The sequence below is a fragment of the Ceratotherium simum genome, chromosome 1 (genome assembly GCF_057802395.1).
Source record: "Ceratotherium simum simum isolate JZ-2026a chromosome 1, ASM5780239v1, whole genome shotgun sequence".
Lineage (NCBI taxonomy): Eukaryota > Metazoa > Chordata > Mammalia > Perissodactyla > Rhinocerotidae > Ceratotherium > Ceratotherium simum.
Window position 1 is genome coordinate 78,923,620 of NC_141900.1, and position 27,577 is coordinate 78,951,196.

The 27,577-nt window shown below is 36.5% G+C and overlaps 1 protein-coding gene across 2 annotated transcripts in view; it reads left to right on the plus strand.

Annotated features, from left to right (window-relative positions):
• CPED1 (cadherin like and PC-esterase domain containing 1) overlaps positions 1–27,577 on the plus strand; it is a 265,453-nt gene that overhangs the window by 54,516 nt on the left and 183,360 nt on the right. For both annotated transcript variants that reach the window (XM_014785341.2, XM_087430096.1), the window contains one exon: positions 5,573–5,648. In XM_014785341.2, coding sequence (XP_014640827.1) covers positions 5,573–5,648 — 76 coding nt within the window. The remainder of the gene's footprint in view (positions 1–5,572; positions 5,649–27,577) is intronic.

Below are 27,577 nucleotides of genomic sequence, written 5' to 3' on the forward strand. Positions count from 1 at the left end.
AAATGGTCTCCATTTTTTGCTTGATAGGATCCCCCTCAACTTCAGCAGTTAGCAATAAGGACCCCGTTTTACCTAGTAGTACCCAAAACTTGATCTAGAAGTCTATAGCCTACGGAGTGTTGCTTGCCCTGGCCACATATTCAAAGTAGTAAAGCCTTTGTTTTCTAGATCACTGTCTTGACTTTTTCAAACTTAACTAGGTATCCTGAATTATGATAAAATTTATACAATTTCTTATTAACTTTTAAAATTGACATCCAATATTTACTATTTGGTGTGAACTTTTTAAATGCTTTTAGAAAAGTTAACTAAAAATTATCAAATGCCTGTGATGTGCTAGTCACTGTGCTGGAAAATTTGCATATGCTCTACTTTTGATACCTATAACAAGTCTGTGAGAGAAGCGTCAAAATCAATGGCTATTTTTCAGTAATAAAATAGTACTGTAGTAGCTACCCTGGTCATTTGATATTTCTGCAATTGACATTCTGAATAACTCCTTCCTCCTTCTAACTCTTTGCTCCCCTGACCTTTGGGCTGAGCACATTCTTTTGGTTCTTGTACATCTTTGTCCATTCCTTCTGTTTTCTTCACACCCACCTTTCCTCTGCCTATTCTTTAAATGCCTCTGTTCCCCAATACCACTCCCAAAGTTTCAGTTACCATTTGTCATTGATGATTCTCAAATCTACATCTAAAGTTCAAAGCACTTTCCCAGGCTACAATATTTATTGTGTGTGTCAGTCAACCTTTCAGCAGAAAACCAATGCCATACTCAAAAGAGTTTTAATTGAAGAGAAACTAATGAAAGAGCTATCTACAGAGGTTTGGGCAGGACAAGAGAAACAAAAAAGTTAGAGGCACCCAGGGACCAGCAACATTATAGGATTTGACCACCTTTGGTCTGAAGAGGGGGATGTAGAAGGAATGGTGTAGCATGACCTAATGAGAGCTGGAGCCAAGAAAGAGAGGTTGCTGGAAAGGAGCTATAAACGTAGGGGAATGTAGCTGTTGGCAAATCATAGCCCTACAGAGAGGAAGCTAGGAAGATAAGCACTCAACTTCTCTCTACAGCCACCTTCCAGTCTCCTGCCAAGGCCTCCTATTGGTGCAAGGCACCATTCTGGGGGCTTACATATTTATTTATGTCCATTCTTTACATATGAGGAGACTGAAGCACAGAGAGGTTAAGATAATTGCCTTAGGCCTAATAAATGAAGCAACCAGGATTCCAATCAGGCAGTCTGACTTTAAATTCTGTTTTTTTTTTTCTTTTTTTTTTTTTTGTGGGGAAGATTGGCCCTGAGCTAACATCATGCGAATATTTCCTCTACTTTCTATATGGGTCACCACCACAGCATGGCTTGATGAATGGTGTAGGTCAGTGCCAAGGATCCGAACCCACAAACCCCGGGATGCCGAAGTGGAGCATGCTGAACTTAACCATTACACCACTGGGCCAGACCCAAATTCAGTTTTCTTAACCATATACTATGGAATCTTTCTAAATAAATATTTAGCCACTGCATTTTCAGCCTATTCTAATGAATATTCTTAAAGAATACATAAATTCTAAATGATACGTGTTGGATAATTGTCACTTTGGATTATGAATAATTTGAAGTTTTATGAGCCATGACTTATTCACATAAACATAAATATTCCAAACGGAAGTTGCTTCAAATTTGTTGGGGACGTTGTAGTATTGTCAACGCCCTTAGAATGAACAAAGAAAAGGCACCTGCTCAAATTAGGATTACTAATCAGAACTTTGGGATTTAATTGCTTCATGAAAATGACCATAAGATCTGTTCTGCAAAATGAATGGCCAGGAGTCTATTCAGGAGGAGAGTAACATGAATTTAAAACTGTATTGGTCCATATGATGCTGAAAGTGAAGTGAGGTCCACTATTTGGGATAACATTCAGTTTAGTAACTGGGGCTCTATCTCACCTCTAACAGACAGGTTCTAGTGTTTCAAGAGTAGAGGGATTCATTTCTAGCTCTAACTGTAGGATTAGCAGTCTCTCAAACCAGGATGCTGTTTTTAGTACTTGGAGCCCTGAGAACTACTGAAATGGCTCTTATTTGAAAGCATGCTTGGGCATTTTCAGATGAATTGGATGGAATGATAATTGCACGTGAGAGACATGGGGGATAAAAAGACTTTTTTCTTTGATTAGCTGGTTCTCTTATTGTCATTATTTGTCTTCCTTATGGATGACACTGAACAGCTTTCAGAGGTCTTATTTTTGATAAAATAAAAGATATGTAGATCTGCACATATCTAATAAAAAAGAGCAATTCTCTTAGATACAATGTGAAGTGTATGTCACTCTCAATGTTCGTGAGTGACCAAAAAAATTTTTTCCCTGTAAATGGTGCAAAATCAAATATCTACTCTCCTTAATGAGTTAATGTTATCACAGTAGTTTTTCTTTTGATTTATAAACACTTTCTAAATGTTTATAATTAATATTATACTATTGCTCTTATTAATGAAATATGTCTCAAAATAAGAATGATTTTTTTACTTTTGCTTCTGACAATATGTAATAAAAACAATCTAGATGCAGATTACCACAGATTAGGATTGTAGAATGTACTTTGGGATTGAAATCTTTTTAAATGTACCTTTTTCTTTTTCCCAATTTGATCTTAGAAATATCCCTGGGCTCAAATATCACTATTATTTTTATATGCATTCTAATCCTTATAAAGCTATGAAAGGTTTTATGCCAAGAAAAACAGCAATCTATAAAACACACACATAAACACACACACACATATATGTGTATATAAAGCATTCAAACCCAATACAAAATTGGTATATAAATTACTTTTTGGGTGATAATGATGTGTCAATGTAGATTCATCAAGTGTAACAAATGTACCACTCTGGTGGGGGATGTTGATAATAGAGGAGGCTGTGCATATGTGGGGGCAGTGGGTATATGGAAATCTCTGTACCTTCTGCTCGATTTTACTGTGAACTTAAAACCGAAAAAATAAAGCCTATTAAAAAAATTACTGCAATGTTAAACCGGAGAAGCTCATCCTATAAAAGCCAGCTAATCCAAGTTAAAATTTCCTTGATGATGTTCCACTCAATAATGATGCACATCTTATATATTTTATGATGCACATAAAAATAAGAATAAAGCACTAGGCTATAGAAGAGCCTTATTAGGTTTAACAATTAAAAAGTTAAAATATGTGTAATATAGTTGATTTACCATAGCTGTATGACCTGTAGCCCTTGAATGTGTTTATTTCTTTGTGTCAAGTTATTCAGTTTAACTGCTTAGTTTGCTGCTCAGTTCCAGAGTAGAATGGGACGATATTTCTTATGTCATTTGTCATTATGGTTATGTCATCTGCTGCAACTCTGTGAATTCCAAAGATGTACTTTGGAGGAAAGAGCACAGGAAAAGGTCATTGGGTGGAGGGTGGGGAACTAGGAGGCGGAAGGGTGAGAGCAGTTGCTTCCCTTGGCTTGGCTCTGGTTTTTGGAAGCAAGTGCTTTGTTGATCCTGAGTCAGTTCATCTTTCTGACCCAAGGTCTCATATGAAAAGCCATCTCTCTGATAAGACATAGCAACCTGCCCTTCTGAAACCTGTGCAAGCTGTACACTGCATCCACAGAAATTCTTCTGGCCCATTAGTTCAGTTGTTATCCATTTTACCAAGACGCTTCTATTCCTTTCAGTTTGTAGAGGATGGGGCAGCATAACTGGGATGCTTGAAGCATCGGCAATGACAGCACATTTGCTCTGAGCCCTTCAAGAAGTGGGAGAAGGTTTTAAGCTGGACCTGTGTCAGTACATAACCTTTAATGTTACTTACCCAATGCTAATTCTCTTTCTGGGTTCTTCTATTGTTAAAAATTCTATTTAATCAATAGCAACTGAGCAATTTTGCCTTATGTGGGGGGAAATGGTTCAAGTTTATTGACTTTTGAAGCTTTTCACAAGCTAATTTAGAAAGGTTCTCTGTGTATTATCTAAAAAAAAAAAAAAAAACACAACAAAACAACTGCAAACGTCTGTTACAGATTCCCCATACTTTTGTAGTGTTCTGTCTTTTCCCTCCAGCCTGTTTTAGGAATTCTGAATGGAAAACTTCAGGACTTTATAAAAGCCTTTCTTCTTTTCCTACATTTAGTCTCTGAACTTTCTTACTTTTGAATTTGAGAAATGTAGAATCCTTAAAATCTAAAGTGCACTGTATGTGGAGTCTTTTCTCAATTCCCAGTGCAATAAGAATGTGACCCAGACTTTAGTCTTTGTAGCCTTTCAAGATGGAGTCGTTAGCAATATTGCTGGTGCAGATTCACAGGAGCGAGTTCTGCTGAAGCCTGGACTTCATTCATACATGCCCTGGGCTGAAGTTAATGCTTTTCTGAGTAAATTAATAGAGTTAACAAGATTGCAAGTGTTGGAGAATATTTAATCGATGAACTGTTTCAAAGCACTTTAAATGAATCACTTTATTAAAACTACAATTTATGACTGAATTACTGAATTGATAAAACCTTAGAGCAGAAGTGAAACTTAGAGATCAAAGGCTCTAAATGCTTTATTTTACAAATGGAGAAATTGAAAATGAGAAGCAAAGTGATGTGCTCAAGATTACAATTCCATTATGTGCCAGAAGTGGGACCTACAACCTGTGTCCCTGGCTCCCTCTTTTCTCCACCTACAGCTGAGTTCTCTTTATCTAGTCATCCCAACAGGACACAATGGAGAATCTATAATACTTTATTAGTTTAGAGTGATTTAATTTGAAAATAATCAATAATTCTTCAAAAATGATTCTGACGATTTTCAAGCTAATTTACACTGATCTCTTTCTGTTGGTTTTAACAAGGCTTTACCGTATTTGGCATTATTTTGGGGATTTAATTGATAATAGCTAATTAATCAATCTAAATTCAGAGGAGGAGTTAAGCTTGTTTGTGTCTTTTCTCTTCTTTATAAGTTAAAATATATATTTGAATTTATGAAGCTTTCTAAGAACAAATTTTTGTTAAAATAGACTTTTGTGGTGACTGGGTTTTATATTTGGACGTAATAATGCCTTTCAGTATGAAGTGAAGATTATATATGAAGTTTTGAAACAGGTTTAACACTGAATTTCCACTAAATATCTATGTGATTCAAATCACTGAGGGTTTTTGGAACTTTGGACTTATTTGACTCTGAGGTATGTTTATTGCTATTTTTTGGCAAAGCAAAATTTACAACTATCAAGTTATTTGTGCTACTCTATTTACCATAAGGACATAAATATTTCCTTTTATTCCTAACAAATATCATGGTTTTGAAATGTATCGAGGTTTTCAAAATATTCCCAAATATTTTGAAAATTTCTAAGGACAAGTTTTTATTTTATGCTATCTAATAAACCACTTTATTATCCTGGATTTGAATGTTGACTTACAGAGATTTGAGGGTAGGGTGTGGAGGGTGTAGACACTACTTCACATCTATACCCTGTGGGTTTTTTGGGTTTCCTTGATTTAGCATTTATGAATGCCTAACTCACTAGAATCTTTTTCATTTCTTTCAGGTAAACATATTACCAGAAGTGCAGCATCAGCTTTGCAGAAAGGAAGGATTATGTCAAATAATTAGAAGATTTCCAGGTAATCTTTAGTTCGCTTCTTTATGCATAAACTTGTGAGCTATGTAGGCTTCCTCAGCAGACACCACCTGACGAGATCTCAGATCAGCATATTGAGCTCCTTCGTCTTTCAATTCTACTACCACAGATCTTCCAGAATCCTCAAGGTTTTGCCAATGGAAAGACCTTGATAATAACGAAAATAAGCATGACATTGATATTCTTTCTTTTAGTTTTGCCTTCTAACTTTCTAGATGAATATTCCTTGCCTTCCTTTGTGTTTGTCTTTAAAACAATTGCTGCTTTATTTTGAAAGCAATTATTCTAGTACTTCTCAGTTATATAAAACTTGAGGTTTTTAAAAAATATATTTCTTCATGATTAATTGAATCTGACCCTAATATATTTGTTTCTTCTATCTGAAATCCTCTCAATTTGTCTGCATGTTTAAGACAGGATACTGAATGAGTAAATTCTATATCTTGACAATATTAGAAATTTGGGACAAAAAGTTACCATCTCCAGTTTCCTCATAGAGTCCCAGAGTGGGAAAAAACCATCAGATGGTATATGACTCCTCATAGATGAAATTATAGCCTGCTTTTAAAACCCATCAGTGAAAGGTTCCTCAAATTTCTTGTTTAAAACCCATTTGATATTTAATAGCTTATGGTCCTAGAAAGTATTTTACTATGTAATTAAAATTTGGATCTGCTTAGCTTTAATTCTGTTTTTTGGGGGTGTGTATGTGTCCTAGTGGAATCAGAAACGTGATATCTTAACCCATCAGCTTTTCCATGGAGTTTCCACTTCCATGCAAACATAAACCACATTGGTATGTCTCATTATAAAGACTACAGTCCTCTGTCATTTACTAAGGATTAAAATAAAATAAAAATGAATCAGTAATTAAACTTTCAATTTAAGATACTCGTCCAAAATAAGTAAGAGGTATAAACTTGGTTCTGTAGTTATGGTTTTACTGCAATTGTAACTAACTCTATAATTTCTAACTTTTGTTTTGCTTTTGTAAACATCAGCTGGATAGTTTTTTATTTTATAAAAAAAGTAATGTTTTTGTGAGGAGCAGGTAAAATAATTATTTTCATTAATACATTATAGATAAGTATCTAGAAATCAGCTAAGACAATTTGAAAAAAATTTGTTTATATTTTGAACAGAACATACATATTTTCAAGTATGTTTTTTGTTGCTATTTACAGTTCCACGTTGTTGACTCAGAACATTAAGTTTCTTTAGCGTTGGAGTTAGCAGAATAGAATAATAAGAGTGAAAGCCTGTTTATAGCCAGAAGTGGATTACCAGTTTTAAAAATGCCCCAAACAACTATTACATAAGTTTGTATTTTATTTTTTGCTTCCATAAAATTATGAAGTTTTTTTCTATCTTCTTTTGCTTTAAACATTTTTTATTCTCAAGAACATCTATAAGTTTTAGACACATGCAGTCCTTTCTCCACTCTGTCTAGTATGTTAATTTTCTGTTTATCTCTACGACTAACAAGATGGTTTTACGGAATATACACCCTTTTAAATGGAATTATTTCTCCTATCATGTTATCTTTCTCTGGCTGAAGATAATTTTCCTAGATGTGTAGCTTTAAAGGAATATGTCTCAGCATTATTTTGTGATTTAAGCTTTATAAATAATAGCTTTTGTTATAGACTTTTGCTATGAATATATAGTTTATAATATAAACTCAGTATTCATGAGATTAAAAACATTTTATTTGTTGTGAATATTGAATATTTAATACTGAATACAGATCAGATAGCAACATGTCAGTATCTAAATATATAGTACTATTAAAAAGGTAAGATAGTAAAATTAAACATAATACTATATAATTAAGCCATTTTATTTAAAGCCACAATGGCCCAAGCCATTTCGAGCTGTGTTGCATTTGGAGGCAGGCAAAACACAAATTTTGAAACCAGACATTTTAGCTCTGCCACCTGTTAGCTATGTGACTTAACTTCACCGTGTTGTTGGATTTTGGTTTTTGTTTTTTAATCTATAAAGTGAGGATAATGAAACCCATTTCATAGATTTAATTTTTAAAATAAAGTAGACTCCATAGGTGTGTGTATAATTGTGTATGTGTATAATTTAATTTGAATAAATAAAGAATATTATAAGTTATACCTAACATATAATGCTCAAAAAAATGGTAACTGGATGATCCTAGATTTGAAAAATCAAACAACAGGCCTCTCAATACTCAATATTTCCTCTCTTTATATTATTGATTATTACTAGGATTTTATGTTTCTGTCAAAAACTGTGAATGGTCTGAGGTTTCACTCTACTTCCAAGCTCACAAGTCAGCCTGCCACAATTTCATGGGTTCTGGCAAAAGACACGAGACTTCTGGGTCAGAGACAAATGACTTGACAACAGCAACAGCGGTAGGCAGACTATCAGCATTTGCACCTGTTCACTGAATCCCAGTTCCCACAGGGTGACGTGAAGAGGGCTAGGTGACACTTGTATACTTAGTGATTTTTAGTTCAACAGAGGAACTCTGAGCTTAGGAGTTTGAATATTTTATAACGGGCAGTGCGCATGTCTGTCCTTTGCCCCAAAGGGAGATGTCATTTTTGTTATACTGAACAAAACCTTCTCTTTGCTCTGGAATGAGACACCATCTCTATCTTTCAAGGTTATCTGGTATATAAATACCTTTGAAAAGATAGTTCAGAACAAAGATGGTCAGTGCCTTTGTCTGCAAAATGTGCAGAATTGTAAAAAATGCACGAGGAAGTGTCTCTCTACAGTTTCAGAGAAGAATACCTGACAAGTTCTAGTTCTGAAGCTTAATCAGTGTATAATTCTGAGCAAGATTTAAAGCCTAATTATGCTTTAGTTTTCTTATCTATAAAAATGCATTTGGCAGTCATCAATAACGCTGAGATTCCATGATTCCACTGTGCCTTTTTCCCATACAGACATGCTGTCCCAGGTTTTATCTTAAGCCGTAGGTAGAGACAAGGATGCTAAGAAAGGAGGGATGATCATACTGGTAAATGTGTTGGGACCTTGCAAGTGTGGCAGGACAAACAGAGTTTGGGCGAGATGTAAAGGAATGTTTGAAGACAGCATGTGAGACTAACACGGTCTGTTCTGTTCCACAGCCAAACAGAGCGTACCTGCCATTAGACTTGGGACTCACATTGAAACGAACAAATCCATGGAATTTTACTGGCTAGCACAAAGATTTATTTTTTTATCTTGCCATTTAATGCTTTGCCTTTTGAAAAAAGTTTCATAATTTTTACTTGGCCCAAACTTGTTGCCAGTGTTTTTTGTTGCTTTTTATTAAGTTTGGTTTTTTGATAAAAAAAAATTTCTTTCCCATATTTGAAATATAAGTACAAATCAAAACATCAGAGAACTGTTTTACTTGGGTTGTGAGTTGTTGTTTTTGTTCTTTTTTATGCAGCATCACTATCCAAGAAGTCCTAGTTAGGAGTGTGCCAAACTTTTGGCTATTGCTCATTCTTTCCATAGTTTTATCTTAGCTCTGAGCACTAGCCTTCACGTGAAGTTTGAAATGTACCCAGACTTGTACTCAAAGATAGTATTTTGAACATTTTGGCATCCAGGTCCTCATTTTTTTAGTAACATGGCAGTACATAAAGAAAAATGAGGACAATAAATAAAATTAATATCTTTCATTGTATCTAAACAAGACTGGACTTTAAAAAATTACAGATATTTACTACCAAATATAAAATATAGCTTTAAAATAACATAATTGAAATTATTTTTTAAACATTGACCAATAATAGTTATTTATATCACGTGGAACTGATGATTGTTTTTAATATTTCAGGTCTACAAATTCCTGTGTAGCATATGATATCAGTGAAACGTTGTCAGGGAATCAGGTAGCCTCGGTTGAATTTAAACAAAGCAACCAGGAAATTGTCAGTGCTTAATACGATTTGAGTATTTTTATTGCTTTCATTTTTTTCCTCCCCTCTGCTACAACTTGGAGGAATGTTCTCCTTCAAACAGGAGTACAAGAAATGGGAACATTCCTAGTATTAAAAAAGATTGGAGACTTATCTGTAGGAGGCCATCAGACAGACTTTCAGAGAAGACCAAAGTTTGCTTGTTCTCTGTGCTCTCAAGTGCTGACACCCCCGCTCTGTGTCTTCTGTGTGCACTTTCATGCTTCTATTTTTGCAAGCACTTCCACTTCCTGTCTCACACATGATTATATCCTTTATGCAAAACATTCTTTCCCCAAGTAAAACTCTCATCTCTGTAGTATGACTGACTTCGCCTAGGTGATAGCAGAGAGTAAGCTGATGGAACTAATTCAGACTAAATTACACCCTCACCCCAGTCATAAGCCTCTTAGATATATTTGCATTTTTATCAAAGAAGCTTGAAAACCCAGAGAATTTCTAATTGGTAGATCTTCTGGAAGTGCATTCAAATTCCCATTCAGTTCACCAGCAAGCCATCCACTCCCAAAGCTTACCAAATGCATCTACTTTTCTACATCTCTACCATAACCAACCAGTCCAAGTCAACATTCTCTCATACCCTTTCCATTTCCTTTCTTGCCCCTGAAAAATCCAGTCTGTTATGGAGACTGCAGCCAGAGTAATCTTTCCTCCCTTTTCTTTCATAAATAAAACAAGTTTATTAGGTCTGCTCACAGCAATCTGCCTAGGGACAAAACAGTGAGGCCCAGGTAACCAGATATCTGATGCTCTGACTTGATCCAGGGATAGATTTTATCTAGAACAGAAGTCACAGACTCAAATGTTTACATGGGCCTGGTGTGTGTCATAACAAACTCATAACAAATTCAGAAGCTTGCGAGGCCAGATAATCTGCATGTTTCGGTATTTGGCCTGCCGTCAAATTTATAGACTCTTTAACATAAGCCATTTGGTCTCCAAAAAGAGAAGAGGAGTTGAAGACATAGGAAAGTACAAGGCAGTACCATGTGGCATCACCCAGATACACCTCAGCTATGTTGCAATGTTGGAAACTTAAAGAAAGTTCTCTCATGTTTCTTATCCCTGTAAAACTCAGTTACCACTAAGATTCAGATCCTGCCTCCTTATCCCCATACATCTCCGTGCTCCTTCCTCTTAGCACACCTTTGCACTTCCCTAAACCCTTGGTAATTCCAGCTACCATTTCCCTCACAAAATAATAACTTTGCTAACCCCTGAGGACAATGAAGCTGGGTTTTCTACTAAAACCTTAATCTCTGGAGTTGGGAGGGATTGCCAACATCTCTTTACACTTTTCACTATCATCTACCAACTATCCTGATCATTCAACGTTTTCAATAAGAAAATTATCACCTGGGTTAACTTCTTCCTCTCCACTTCACATCTGCCGTCATTCTTGTCAAAATGACGTCTGTACAGATGACCTTTCATCATCCTAACCTCACAGCTCTTTGATCTCATCAAATCCATGGCCTTCATTTCTCATCAACTCCAGCCTCCCACTTCTGTAGCCTTGCTCAGTAACTTGCATCACGCAGAACTACTCTATCTCTGAAAGCTTCAACTAATTCAGCATTTTATAATCACAGTCTTTCTGGCTTCTTCACTCCTTCAATGCCACTGAGCCTGGAACCTCAGATGACACTTTGGCACTCTTAATTCTGCTACTTTCTCCAAATCCGTCAGCCACTTTCAGTCATGACGTCTTTCCTACCAAGCTTGGACCACTTAGTCTGCCACTTGCAGTATTTCCGTCCGAGCACCTGCAACATTCCTATTTTTCTTCCACACCATCCCTTAAGCCATGAATTATAGAAAAAAAATACTACAGTCTTATTTCTCTGCTTCTACACAAAAAACACTGGGGAAAATCACACAGGTTTGCTGTTCTCTCTTCCAAGGATGTCTTCCTCACTTGCTAAAAGGGAAAAAAAATCATACTACTCCTGTATTGTCAGCTCTACCACCACCAATAACACAACTGACTAGTGGCCCCTGAAGCAACTTCTCCTAATTTCTCTGTAAAATACTTATGAAAACACATATATAAAATAATTTAAGAAACTACTCCTAGCACTCGCATTATAGAAGAATATAGGAGGAATTTCCATGCATTCTAAGGCTGATAGAAGTGGAATGTGCTGATGGTTTGGATGTGGTTTGTAATAGAATGTCTCTCTACAGTTTTAGCCAGCCATCAGGTGGGCTAGAAGACAAGTTAGACACGAGGAAATGGAGCTTAATTTTTCATTCAACTGTAGGTTTCAGAAAAGTCAAGTGGTGAGCCAAGGACACATTCCTTCCAAAATGAGCACATAGTAGTCCCTCCTTATCCACAGTTTCTCTTTCCATGGTTTCAGTTACCCGCTGTCAACCATGCTCTGAAAATATTAAATGGAAAATTCCAGAAATAATTCATAAGTTTTAAATTGCATGCCATTCTGAGTAGCATGATGAAATTTTGAGCTGTCTTCTTTCATCCTGCTCTGGACGTGTATCATGTCTTTGTCCCGCATATCCATGCTATATACGCTACCTGCCTGTTAGTCACCTAGTAGCCATCTTAGTTATCAGATCCACTGTAGTGGTATTGCAGTGCCTGTGTTCATGTAACCCTTATTTTACTTAATAATGGCCCCAAAGTGCAAGAGTAGGGATGCTGGCAATTCGGATATGCCAAAGAGAAGCCGTAAAGTACTTCCTTTTGGTGAAAAGGTGAAAGTTTTCAACTTAATAAGGAAAAGAAAAAAGTTGTATGCTGAGGTCTACAGTAACGTTTATTACAGTATATTGTTATAATTGTTCTATTTTATTATTAGTTATTGTTGTTAATCTCTTGCAGTGCCTAATTTATAAATTAAACTTTATCATAGGTGGGTATGTACAGGAAAAAATTAGTCTATATAGGGTTTGGCACTATCTGCAGTTTCAGGCAGAAACCCCCCAGTCCCCTGGGGGTCTTGAAACGTATCCTCCATGGCTAAGGGGGAATACCGTATTGTTTTTAAAATAAAGACAATATAAAGAAGAAAATAAATATCCTGAATTCACAAACCCAGAGATAATTACTAAGAACTTTTTTGTGTTTGTATTTCGTATTGAAAATGTAAACTATTGTTACTCAAGAGTGTCTTCTGAGTGAAATCTCTGATTTGCTGAGATAGATTTATACTCTCCTTCCTCTGTGTTCCTACTGTAGCTTGTGAAATCCTTTATTATAGTCAAGTCACAGTGTATCTTAGTTGTATTTGTATGTGTTTGTCTCCCCACAAGAACTGAGACTCCTTAAGGACATGACCTTATTTTCATTTCTCAAGTTCAGTGCATGGTCATAGTTCCTGGTATATAACGGTCACTCTAATGCTTTTAAATGAAAGACTGGAGGGGATGCTAGTGAAGGGGGTTAGAGTTGTGGAAGGGAAGCCCTGCCAATCATCAGAGGGTCTTGGCAATGTTTGGACTGAGTTATCCATTTATCCATTACGAGCGCAGTGTTGACTTGGTACTATGGGGCACAGAACAGGGGCAGGAGAAGTAGAAAACACTGTGTCCTTCCTCCAAGACATACCCATTTTGAGTAAAAAGGTATTTGCATCTATGAAAGAACTAGAAGGCTGTTATAATATTACACATACACGAGGCAGAAAGATATCAATAAATTACATAATGTAGTACCAACTTCTGGGTGATTACCACTGCAGCCAAGAGACTCATCACCTTATTGCTGTCTAAGAGGACAAGCTTAACACTTTCTCATGTTGTTGATTGTTCCTCATTCATGCAGGCTGGACAGGGACATGTACTTCCCTTAGGCAGGCTCATATTTTTGCACCATTTCAACCTAAAAGTCTTTAAATATTTGTTCACCATTTTTTAGAGGAGAAGCTAAGTGCTGACTGCCAGAAGGATGGGGTAGGAAGACAATGGTGGGAGTTCTTTCTCTTTACTTATCCAATAATGTTTTAGTACTTCTTATAGATTAGCTCTCTAGGCAGTTTTCTTCATCTTAATGGTTCTGCATTCAGGGAAGAGAAAATAAATCCAACACTTCTTGCTGACTGTTGTGCTTCAGCACTTTTTCTCCATGGATTCTGTGAAAGAAAGTGAAAGTGTCTGAGATATGGCCAAAAAACCTAAATCAGAAAGAAAGAGCATTGATCTAGATTGCAGTGGATGTTAGGTGGATTGTTTTTCTTTTTTAAGCTCTAAACCTTAAAAAAATCTCAGAAGCCCTATTTAACAAAGAAATGGAATTGCTTTGATCAATAACAGGTAGAATCCTGCCCTCTGCATCCTTTCCTTTACTTTCTTTTCTTCCTACTGGTGGCACCTGGAAGCAACTTCCTGACGCCTGCCGGACCCCCATGAAGCTCGAGAGAATTCAGTCTGGGAATCACCACTCTGGATAAGGAACTCTAGAATTGACAGAGTTAACAACAGTCATTGGGGGTAGAAAATACTTTCGTGATTCTCTCTATTTATCAAGCATGAAAGTTAGTAGAAATGTTCTTCTCTTTCCTTCCTGCATCCTGTTTAGGTTTTTGGCCACCCATGAGAAGGAAGTTAATGAAAATAGAAGTCAAATTTTAAAAATGATCAAACATGCATTTTAAAAATTCGTTTTACCTTTCTCTTTTATTATACCATTATTACACTAGTAAGATACATTCATTATGAAAAGAACAGAAAATACAGATAAACAAAAACAAGAAAATATAAATTTAGTGAAATTACATAATTTTCCATACGTTTCCTATTAATGTGTAATTTTTACCTAGTAGAGGACTGTGCACTTCAAAGTGAACAAATTATGGCATATATATCAGTGGAAAACTGTGAAGACATTAAAAATGATGGAGATTTACATTTATTGGCACAGAAAAATATTCACACCATATTGTTGAGTTAAAGAGAAGAGTAATCACTATATATATATTATATATAATATATTTTATATTATTATATATTTTGTCTATTTATACAATATCTATGTAAAACGTATATTAACAATAAGTTTTGTTTTAAAAATATATATTTACATATATACATACATATATTAATTCATTTAGTACTCACAATGTCTCCATGAGGGAGATATCATTATTATTCCTATTTTACTCAAGTGTAGAGAAATTAGGTAAATTTTCCAGGCTCACACATCTGAAAAACGGTATCTGCACTTAGGCAGTGTGAGTCTGGAGCCTGCTTTCTTAACCACTTCACTCCGCCAAACTCCTCAGGGTGGTATTCAAGGCCCCGCATAGGCTGAGGCAGTCTACATTTCTCCCTGGTTCTCCCACCCCAGCTCTCTGCTCCCTTCACTGTCCCTTTAACTGATGCTTTATTACCCTCTCCTCTTCCTGCCTTCATCCTAATGACCTCATTTAACTTGATCATGTCTTTAAAGACCTTTTTTCCAAATACAGCACATTCTGAGGTAGTAGGGGTTAGGATTTCAACATATGAATTTTGAGGGGACACAATTCAGCCTATAACAGCCAGGGAGGGGTGGAGGAGGTAGGGAAATGTGATTGGCAGTTCCACCAGATCCATATGGAGAGCGGAGAACAGACCCCCAAAACAAGAAAAAAATATTGGGCAGACAGAAACAATAGATGTCTATTATTATAGATATTTGATAAATATTTATTGATTAGTTATGATAAAGTCCATGGAATTATTTAGGCAGAACTAGCTCCCCTCTTCCCAAAATCATTTTAAAGTAAGGGAGTATTTAGCTTTCCTTATCTTCAACACCAAGAGCTCGATACTGTCCACTGGCTACGCAAGCCTGCTGGTCTAGCTGTGGATTTGCCTCTCTGTGCCATACATGGTTCTTACTTCCTGCCTTTAACTGCAATTCTTACATGTTCTCAGACCTTGCCTCTGCTCTCCAGAGCTAGCTAATCTGAAAAATTAATTAGTACTGCTATACTTTCCTCTCTGAAATGTACACTTTTTTTCACAGAACATGAATGAATAATGAATGAATTCAACCCAAATGAATAATTCTATTGATGAGAATTTTAGACACCATTGCAGACCAGTCAGAACGTCATGGAAACTGTTGAATCATGCAAATGCAGTGATCACCTACACAATCTGACCTATCCATAAAATTCACCATTCTGCCTATAAGCCATCAATCTCTAAATTAACTAATCACAGCCAAAACCAAATGGAGATTTTGGGAAAATGATAGCCTAGCCTTGCTTCATTTCCTTGAAAATGGGGAAAAAATATCTGCTGCTTACTCTAGCTTGGTAGTTGGAAACTACATAATTTTTCCTTCCACTTGGCATTTCTTAAAGACTAAGAAGCAAGCTTGTCAATGTGCCTGTGATATTTTCTGTGTAGTTCTTCGTGCCTGGTCACTGGCAAGACAGGAGGGAATGTCAGTGGTGGCTGTAGCATTGGGATATGTGGATGGGTACGAGCTTTAGGAGACTCGCTGTTTCTTCTTGGCTTTGGGAAGAAGCCAAACCAAGCTCTCTGACCCAAAGGTGTCTCTGGCTCTTGTGTTGCTCAGGACTTTATACTTTGCACATTTGGCATCAGACCAGTTTGAAAGGGACAGCGTGTCCATTTTCCAGTAAACATTTGGCAGCTCATTGACATCTCTGAAGTTGTGCTCAAGACTGACCAGCTGAGGGAGCTCATTAATCCCTCCGCTCTATGGTAGAGCAAATTTAAAGGGTTCTGATTTTTTAAACTTGAACTGGCTTGGTAAAGCTTTACATTTCTGATTTGTAGCCTCTATACCTCCTGCCATCATGTAGATATATTTATTTATTTCACTTAGAGAGTTTGTTACCTTGTGCCAAACACTGTTACATACTGGGGCAGCATTACGCAGCACACTTATAATATATATGATTCTGCTTGTTAATTCTGATTTTCAACAGACCATAAAGGAAGGAGTGATAAGAGTGATATTCACTTTTGTTGTCTTAATCTCTCCAGCAGGCCCCTATTCATTTATTTTGATGATAAACATAGGCGAGTAGCATTGCGTCTAAATAATGCCAAAACAACTTGTTAAAACATGAAGAACTTCAGACAATGAAACTGGGTTTCTTTGCATTACATAATAAAAACTCAGTTAACTACATTTGTACTTCATGGATTTGGTTATCATGTTTACCCAGCCTGCATCTATTAATCAATAGTTTATTCCTACCTATGTGTAGATGCATTCCATGACTCAGTATGTAGCCCGCTAAAATAGACTATCCTACACTTGTTTGCATTTTCCGCCACAAATACATCACCCAAGTAGTGATTGTGATATTTCCCCCATATCAATTCTTCCTGAGCCACTATATTTGCAACAGAAATATTAGCAGTGAACCTGTAGTCTTGATAAGATGTCTGAAAAATGTAACTTGCTTCTAAATAGATGAAAAAGTTCTTCATGTGGCCAAACTTTTTATTTTCGAGCCATTGGGAGCTGCACTATTTGAGGATTATAAAGGCTATGTTAAGAAAGGTGCAGAACAAAATCAGGTTCTAGGATTTAGCTGCTGAAGTGGTGAAAATTCATCCTGGAAACTTAACATGCTTGTTTTGCTTTGTGAGTAAACTCAGTGAGAACTATACTATAATTTTGATTCATTTGTGTATGCATTTTTAAATCTATTCATTATATATTATATCTATATTCTATCTATCTATCTATCTATCTATCTATCTATCTATCTATCTATCTCTCTGTCTATCTATCAAAAGAGTTTGGTGTTGGAGGATATAGTGTGTTGAACTTCAAGATAATCTTTCTCCCAGTTTCCCTCTGGTTGTAGAGATAGATATTGAACAACAACAAAAAATTACAAGCATTATAAAAGAAAAACAGTGTAAGTTTTCAGTGCTTATGGCTTTTCATTCATTTCGTGGAAGTCCAGGACCATGAACTGACTTTTAATTTTCAAGTTATCGCCATTATTAGAAAATATAAGCCCACTAAAGTGATGCATTAACTGTAATGCGTGCAACTTCATAAAGTGTATGTTATATGACACATTATTCATGGGAAGATGATGCTTGTTATGACTAGTCTCTTGAACTTCTCATTGTAACCATAATAATTAATAATACAATTTATTAGGACCACACATTTTAACAGGCATTTAGTGTCTTCCAGACTTACACATCTTGTTGAAAAATATATTGATAAAGACCCCAAATGAGAGTTGAAGCAAGCTATAAACAAAGTGGAATACATTCATTTCCCTAAATAAAATCTTAGAATCCTTCACTGGTAGTTGAAGTTGTGATTAGAAAGGATACATATCTTGGCAGAAGTATAATTAACTGAATGAATAGGATAGCTTTGGAAGATGTTTTACTCTTTGATGATTGGTTGGGTGCTTCTGTCTGGGAAAGAAACATAGACTCTATTATATAGTAAACCCAATTCAAATCCTGTGGTTCATGGCATCAATAACTTTTGAGACTATTTTCTTTAAACTTCTCTTAGCACCATCTAATGGTAAAGTATGGAACTTTTTCTTTTCTTCTGAGTCATTTTCATTAATGACATCATAGAGTCATAGCAGCCATATGATCCCAGTGTTGATAGTCATTTCACAAGAAAATGTGTAGCATATCAAAGTGTCATCTTACCCTCAAAGGACAAGAGTAGGTAATATCCACATTAACTGAGAGAGCCTTCAAAAGGCCCGTCTTGCCTCACCCATTTCTGAGCAGCTGTAAGAAAGTATCTACCGATACGATTTCTTACCTGAGAGGTTAGAAGAATTCTAACTTCCTACCTAGTGGAGGCAGAAGTGAGGAATCCTGTGGTCCAGGTACGGGGAGACCTGAATTCTAGTTCCACCCAGCTACTAACTACAGTTATATGACTCTGGGAAAAGTATTTAGTCCATTTGTGCCTCTTTCCTAGACTTTTAAAATAGGAACAATGAGACTGACCATTCTTTCCTCATAGAGTTGTCATGAGGAATATAAAAGAATGTGTGTTGTAAATCTATAAAAGTAATACGTAAGGCATTGTTTCTATATTATTCAAAATATCCATGAATTGATTTGGAGAGGAAAATTGAATGAGGTTTTCAGTTTTCCACATTGAAATAAAACTGTTATGAGAATGAATATTGTTCTTTTTGGAGGCATTCTGATATAGAAAGAGACAGGCAAGTCTTACCCAGAGTTAGAGGTTGAGTACACACAGTCATCAAACAGAATTAGAACTAGTTTTGCTTTGTTTTATAGATAATTACAGTGGGGCTTCATGATTTATGCCACGTGATTTGTTTTATAGATAAATTACCCTAAAATAATAACAAGAGGTAATGTTAACTTTTTCACTTATTGTATGTCAGACACTGTGTCAAGCACTTTTTATTCTTTTAGCCTTCTATAAACATCTTATTATTTTAGCCTTCTATAGCCATCTATGGGCCGGGTACTGTCATGCCTTCTTTAGATAAAGAAATGGAAACTCCAAGAACCTCTGGGATACATAGCTGGAAAGAAGCAGCTCCATATCTCAATTCTATACTATATCTGTTATAATAAGCTTGAGCCACTATATTGTATTTTAAGCCTGTCTTTTTTTTTTTTATAAATATTTATTTATTTTTTTGGTGAGGAAAATCAGCCCTGAGCTAACATCCATGCTAATCCTCCTCTTTTTGCTGAGGAAGACTGGCTCTGAGCTAACATCTATTGCCAATCCTCCTCCTTTTTTTCCCCAAAGCCCCAGTAGATAGTTGTATGTCATAGTTGCACATCCTTCTAGTTGCTGTATGTGGGACGCGGCCTCAGCATGGCCGGAGAAGCAGTGTGTCGGTGCGTGCCCGGGATCCGAACCCGGGCCGCCGGTAGCGGAGCGTGCGCACTTAACTGCTAAGCCACGGGGCCGGCCCTGAGCCTGTCTTATAATGCAAGAAAAGAAAGCCTAATACTTGGGCCTAATGAGAAATTTAACTTATTTACCCATTTATTATTATTATTATAATTATAATTCATCAACTAAAATGATCTTTGTGATTTCTTATTTATCATGGTATTTACATATAAGCAGATATTAAATGAATTTGCTGCAGGCAGAAGATTCTTGTTTTGTTTCCGTCTTTTGATAGGCAACTCAGTAACAGATGGGAATTGCCAGCCCTGGGTAGTCAGAAGCTCAGGTCCTCTGCGCTCACTGACACTCTCTCTCTTGAGAGTCTTCTTTACCTTTCTTCTGTTACCTCTTTTCTCATATTCCCACTCTAGGCTCAGCTCTCCAAATTGTCTGCAACCTTTCTAGGCAAGGTGGAAAATTTGCTGTGACAAACCTCATACTGCAGCCATAGGCCCGGAGGTAGGGGTGACTCAGATGTGGCTGTAGCCCCATTCTGGGGCTCTGGAATGACAGTGACCTTCCCAGGCCACTTGGAAGGGCCAAGTCTTAGTTATCCTGGTTTTTTGAAGCTGCTCTTCTGACTTCCATAGTAGGGTTTTTAGAATTCACTGATTGTGCTGCCAAACTGGTTTATAAAGTACTGATCTGGGGACATGGATTAATAAATGTAAATAGAACCAAATTATGTTTTGTGGGAAATATATGATTTCTGTGAAATTAATGGTTCTCGAAAATCGTGCTCAGAATGAGTAATTGCTTTGACCTGATTGCACATCTGCTGTTGGATAGTGGCTAGGTGCAGACTGAGCCAGGCTGCATGTGTGTGAATCCCTTCCTGGCCACTGAATAGTCCAGTGTGCTTGGGCAAGTTTCGTACCTTCTCTGTGCTTCAGTTTTCTGTGTGCAATGTAGGGATGATAATGACTTTATCCCCTAGGATTGCTGAGACGATAGAATGAGTTAATACATTTAAAGTACTTGGAACAATGCCTTGCGCAGAGCGAGCAGCCCACAGTTGTTAAGTATTATGATTGAGGCTTCACTGAATATTTCCATAAATATTGGTTGATAGTTACTGACTACTACTTTTATCTAGTTTAGTGAGACCCATGTTTTTCAGGATTCACTAACCTGGGCATAAAACTAGGATGTTAAAATGGTCACCAGAATATTGCTTTGCCTCTACCTGCATTCACTATCTTAGGGCCCTTCACCTCAAAGTCCTGCCACCAATCACTTTTGGGTCATCCTAAAGCAATATTCCCATTCCTAAAAGACTCCACATTCTCTTTTATTAACAAATATATTTATTGACCTCTGGTTGATCTGGAAGGAAATATTTATAACTTACCTACACACATAATTTCGACAAAGCAGTATAATGCCCTAACATTAATATAAAGGACAAATATAAAAGAAAGGTACTTTATAATGATTTGTAATTCAATATGTAAATGTTTAGGCATAAGGACACCATAGGGTGTAATGAAATAGTCAAATGCTCCCACTTATATTTTGAATCACTGTGAATTGACAGCTACAAATTCAGATTGGTGCAGTTGTATTGTAGGGAAACCAAGGTTCCATGGGTCACATTGCTTTTGGTGATGTGCCTTTCCTAAATGATGAACAACTCTTGCGAAAGTCATAAACAAAGCGATGGTGCCCTTGCTTGACCACGGATTTGCATTCCTGCAAAATTAAATGTATAATAAAACAGGGTAAAATGCTGAGAGTTTATAAGTAAAATGGAATCAAGCTTTAGGTTCAAATAATCAACAATAGGATTTTCACCCACATGTCCAGTGAGACGTTCAAAAGTGCTGTGGGATGGGGGACAATTTGTTGTTGTGCGCAGGGTGATAGTCAACATAGTAACACCTGTTGTGCTATGTGCACTGGCCAACTGTTCTAACAGATGCTGGACTTTACACCTTAACCAGTGCATTCCACATGAACATCAGCATTAACCTACACAAGGCAGAAATCTAGCGTTTATGACCCTCATCCATTAAATTTCGGTAGCATTCTTAATCATTGTGATGCCCTCAAAAGCGTTTTGTCTTGGAGGGTTTATCCTATGTGTTCACGAACACAATCCTCCTGTATTTGATACCATGTCCACCATTTATTCCACTTCTGCTCTGGTGCCCTGTGGTCGTCTGTGGCTGATGTACATCACTGGTCACGGCCACCAAAGGCGCTCTGCCACTGGAGCCCCACGTGGCAGGGCTGCTGCTGCTGTGCCTGTCATTGTCTGTGCTGAGGTGCCAAGCCCAGCGTCAGGGATACTGAGTTTCATGCTGTGCCTGCTTCTCCTGCAGCTGCTGCTGATACTGTTGGTGCCATGTCTCACTGTACCCATCACGGTTTTGCCCACGGGCTGGAAGTCCCTTAGTGTTTTCTGAAGCCTGAATAAGTCAAAACTAAATTGATTTCCTCACTGCAGTAGTCAAAATCTTTCTTTATGTTCTAATTTTTCTCTATGGCATGTAATATTATACTCTCAACCTCTCACAGGTAATTTGAAAAACTATATATTTTTAGTGTTGTTTTAGCTTCTGACCTAACACCTGGAGTGGAAGTAGAGCTTATGGAATATAGCACCAATGTACTGAAAGCTGCCCTCCTCTTTCATGTCATCCTGTTATCCTTGGACTTCTCCCCCATCCATCTTTTCATTTTTTTAGGATAGATTCCTTACTATTAGGCCTCACCCACAGTTCTCCCAGTCAAGGCCAGGCACAGTGAACTCCTAGTTGAACATGGATTAATTTCACACTAAAACTCTACTCCACTGGTAAATAATAACCAGATAGCATTCTTGTCATGTCTCATGGAAGATAGAGTTTAAAAGAACAACAACAAAAATAGGCGTCTTTTCTTTATTTTCCTATTTTTGAGGGCTGTGATGGCAGTGTTTAGTATTGTTGAGTTCTAACAATGTCACAACTGGACCTGAACTGTTTCTCCTGAACAGAATATGGAAATAAGGCTTTATTTATCCCTCAAGTAGAAAGCCATAACTATTTATATTCTTGTGTTCCAAATATTGCAGAAGCATGAAAGTTTACTTTGAATCTAAATACAGAATTAAGAAGAAAAGGAGAAAGATTACACAGTTAAGTAAACTGGTTATGCCTAATTTATCTTTTTCAGTTCAGTATTTTGTAATGTTTCTGTTTCTAGATTCCTTCTCAGTCCTGTGTAGGTCAGTCAACAGCCAATTTTAGAAGAGCTTGTGTCATTTAAGGGAAAGAACTTTAAACTATATTCATAGCAGGCTATAAAAAGCAGATACCACCCACAAAGTGGTATTTAAAATTTTCCAGTTACATGATTTATTGGTAAATCTACACATGTGTTGTGCCGAGAGCAAAACGAGCAATGTACCAGGTGTGCTCTGAGTTTTTAATTAAGGGAAATTTTACCTATCAGACAGATTTCAATAGGACGTTTTGCCGTTTATAAGCTATTGAAACATTTTAAGCTCTTGGTGGGTGAAAAGCCCTTAATTATATAGAATATGGCTCACGGGGGGAAACAAAGCTGAACCACAACCAAAAACCTAGTCTTATGTCATTTTGAAAATTTCTAGTCAGAAACATGTGCCCTAATGTCAACTCAAGCTTCTGGGACTAATGGATATTGTGAATGTTTTAATTGATTTGATAAATAAAAGCCAGATTTGGGGGATGGAAGAAAACGCTAAGTAAAGAGCAACATTCTCTGAGAAATCATCGATAGTGGCAAGTTGGAAACTAATTTTTCACTCTAGATCCATGAAATTGAATGAACACTCTTGAGTTCAACTTTTCTCCTAATAGAAACTTCGTGTACTTTTTCTCTAAATCTGATTTTGCTCACCTGCCAGTGGCCCCGCTTCCCTCACAGTGGAGCACCCCAGCAGCCAACCCAGGCAATGGGACCTGACCTCGGCCACAGGGGACTGAGCCAGGCATGGCAGGGTTAGCAAAAATGGACGCTTTGAGAGAAAGCTGCACATTATGTTGTGTTAAGCAAACAAATATAAAAATTAATACACCTCCTCCAACAACAACAAGACTAATTCCAAAGCCTTGAGGAATAGTTTAAATTTTTTAATGAGTTCTTTTTTTTGAGTGAGGGAACATTGATGACAAAATGGCAGCAAAGAGGAAATTAGCCTTACTCAACACACCATAAAATTGCAACCAAATTGTGTTTCTATAACCCTCTTCTCTCCTTAGGCAACCTCCTCTAGCTCACCATCCTGTGCAACCTCTCTCCTCACTGGCCTCTTTGTATACTCTCCTCTCTCCCACTCACTTACGTAGACTGAAAAATCAATTATTTCTTCCTAGTACTCCAAACAACATAACAAAGACTTGGTTCCCAAATAAGCATGAATCATTCTTTCTTGGAGAGAAAATGAGGAGGGGGAAACCTGTACTTTGGTATTTTTTCACTGTTACCCAATATTTTCCCTTTTTGACTTAAAGCAAGCTGGAATTCTTTCCACTACTTACATCCCCAGCTTTTTAATTCAGCTTCCATTGGCTGGGTCTACAGAGACAAACTATAGCAGGGACTTTGAATGGTTAACTCATGACTTTGAACCCCTGAGTGATGCTAGAGCTCACAGCAGTGACTCCACATCCCTAATTAATTGAAAATGACTCGGACAATATTGGGTGCCACAAAATTAATTTCCCTAAGACATTTAATGTATTTGATAACAAATAGCAAGATATAAATGACTTGTTATCCACCATCCACCTATTTCAAGGCATCTAAGCAATAGCTTGGAGTTGGAAGTTCGTATAGGGTTGCTGCACAGGGACATACAAACAAGTAGTGTTAACTGACATGATGTGCTGATGTTAAAACTCTAAAGCCTGAGTTAGAGTGTGTTAAATCCCTGGAAAATAATTCATATATATATATTAGGTATATTTATTATATGTATTAAAAGCATCTTGGCAGTACAAAAGATGAGAGACGTATGAAGGAAATATGGAGAATATCCTTGTAGAAAATAGTCATTTGAATTTAGTGTCTTGGTCAAAATTATACCTGGAGAAGAGACAGATTAACTTCAGAGGTTAAAATCTGGGCAAGAATACGAAAAAAATTCAAAATTTTAATGACCTAATTAACATCTTTAAAGACCAGTAATTATTTAGCACTTCTGATATGAAGACTCTGTCCCTTTTGGCTCAATTAATTGGCTAATTCTTTACTCCTTTACAAGATATAAAATGGGCCAAATGTACCCAGAGAATGGCTGGCTTACTAGCTAAGGTTGAAAACTGAGACACCGTTTCAGAAACTCTTGTCAGGTTCTGCCTGGTTTCTGACCCTCACCCTTTGTGTCCTCATCTATTAGGAGTGGATTCCTGTGTTATAAAGGCGCTCAGCCCAGCCTGACCTCCACAGACTCCAATCATTTTGCTGGTCAATTGGAGAGAAAGAACTTGAGGACAAAATGGTTCTATAGGAATGTTTGTTCAGTGTCCTAACCAAAAATCTTTTCTGACAGATTTCCATGTTCCTGATCTATTTCTGGCATTTGAATCTCTGGCCTTCATTAGATTTCATTTTGGCAGTTGGCTCTAGTCTCTGCATGTTCTATAATCTTGTCTCACTCTCTGAGTCAGATATTATGAAAATCTTGATATTTCAAATATGCACTTAGTTTACATATAATATATTTACTTGTAAATACTATAGAAGTAGAGAAGCAAATTGACAGTAATACCATGCACATTTTATTATACCAAAAATTTAGGGTAAATATTGAAGATTGAATTGGTCTATGAAGTTGCCATTAAAGAAGAGATATGCTAATGTATGATTTCATTGAAAATAGGAGCAATGACCCTCAGTGTTCGTGTCTTACATTTAAATTGGGATTGACTTCAATATACAAAAAGAATTTGGAATCACTGTTAACAAATTTCTAGTTAAGTCACTAATTTTTCTGATGTAAATTATATCTATAATATTTCATCGTTTACTCCAGAAAAATGTTTCTGAGAAAAAATTTTACATTAATAAAGTGATTAACTTATTTTCACAGTGGGTGGACTTAGCTGTTCTATTAACATATTTGTTGCACTCTACGTATTAATATTTGTTGGAGGTTGTGTTTTAAATTGTTATTAATGATGCTCATTAATTTATACCAAATTATTCATCTTTGGTCTTGCTGACGTAGTCAAGCATTTTTTTCCCTTTCTTTTCCCCTGGAAAATTCATGCAGAAAAACATCAAAGCAAAATTAAGCTGCCATAAAGTAATAAAACAATCTTTCATGCTGTTTGGTCATTGCAGTGAAATCATAGGGGCAAGAAAATTGAAGTAGTAGTCTAGACATAGCTTTTATTACCAAGGAAAATGAGCAGAATTCAAGGTTCTTATGTTGTCATGTCAAAAGATAGAGCAGTCCATGGGAAAAGTTGTTTTTGTAGAACTGCATGACTTTGACACTTCCACTGAAAAAGAACAGAAAGGAGAACATTTATGGCCTGCATTTATTGAGTGCTCAATAAGCATTTGATTGGTTGATTGGTCAGTTGGTGAAAACTTTATACATTGACTACCCCTTGAAAGTATATTGCTATGTCATTGATCTGGTCATTTTTATGGGTCAAATTGTGTCTCCACTTACGTCAGGACATGGAATATGTCTCATTTCCTATAATATAAACTGGAAGTTATTCTTTTTCCCAAAAAAAGTACTATACTGAAGTACTATGCTATTTGTATTTGTGGCTTGATGCACCCTTATATGGTAACATAGGAAAGATATTCTGAAACTATAGAGAATAAACTATTGGTGTCAAAGCCACATAGGTAATAATATAACAACGTCAGATCTTGAGAAAAGAATTTTAAGTCACCTGGCTTAAAGCTAGAATTATGTATTAATAGTGCCTTTATGTGTTTGGTGTATCCATTCTCTTAAAGATACTTTTTGGCCAATGCCACTTGCATAATGAAAGTAAAAACGTATTAAGGAATTGATATGTTTGGAGTGTATAGATCCTCAAATAATATCATTTAAGTTCAAGTGCAGGTCTGAAATAGTCCAGGGATTTTTGTCTTTGTGTCATAAATCTATTGACTAAGAGCTAGTTCTGTTGACTAAGAGCTAGTTGTGTTGGATTTTGCAAAGAAGTCTCTACCTGAACAAAATACTACAGAGGAACAGACTTAAATATTGCAGTAACTGGGTCAGTCCTAGCCCATCCATTGAAATCTAGCCTTAATGCAGAACTCCTTTAAATAAGTGAAACAGTACAGGAAATGAACTGCTTTGCTGGGATACCAGAACGCTAAACTTGAGGAAAGTCTCTAAAACCAGTGTGTCTTTACAGGCTACTTACAGTAAAGATGCTGTGTTTTATTTTGGCCTACATATTTGTTCCTAAGGGGCTGATGTCAAATGTTAGATGTTTAAGAATCACATAAAAGAGGGTTTAATAGATTAGCCTTTGTCTGATAGCCAGCAGTAGTGAAAACCCTTTAGTGTTGAATCAATTCAAAAAGAATAACATTTTAGTTGCACTTTGAAGTTTCTAAAGTTATAAACAGGTTTTCTAGGTTATAGAAAAGGATTATACTAAACTACTGCTAGTAGTAGCAATTTAACATCTTTTGAGCAAATTTAATGTATGCCAAGTGCTGTGCAAAGCACTTTAAAGGATATTTCATATCTAATTCTGTCAGCATCCATAGGAGGTAGGTTCTTCTTCTTGGTGTCATTGCTATTATTATTATTCCCATTTTCCAGATAAAGATACTGAACATAGAAAAGTTAAGGAATTAGCTCATGGTCATACCTATGAATAGGCATCCATTAATAGACAGGAATTAGGATTTTTACAATAAATGTTATTTGAAATATTATTTGTAAAATATTTTTGAAAAAAAATGTTCGTTAGAAACTATATTATAATGTCCTGGACAAATTAGAACATGTGTCTTTATTAGTTTCACCCATGTCTTACCAGGCCCAGGGTCAGTTGGCTTGGTAAAGCAAGTGAAACCTAGGCCCCCATATCCCTCCCTTACAAGGTGTCCCTATAAGGGGCAGCC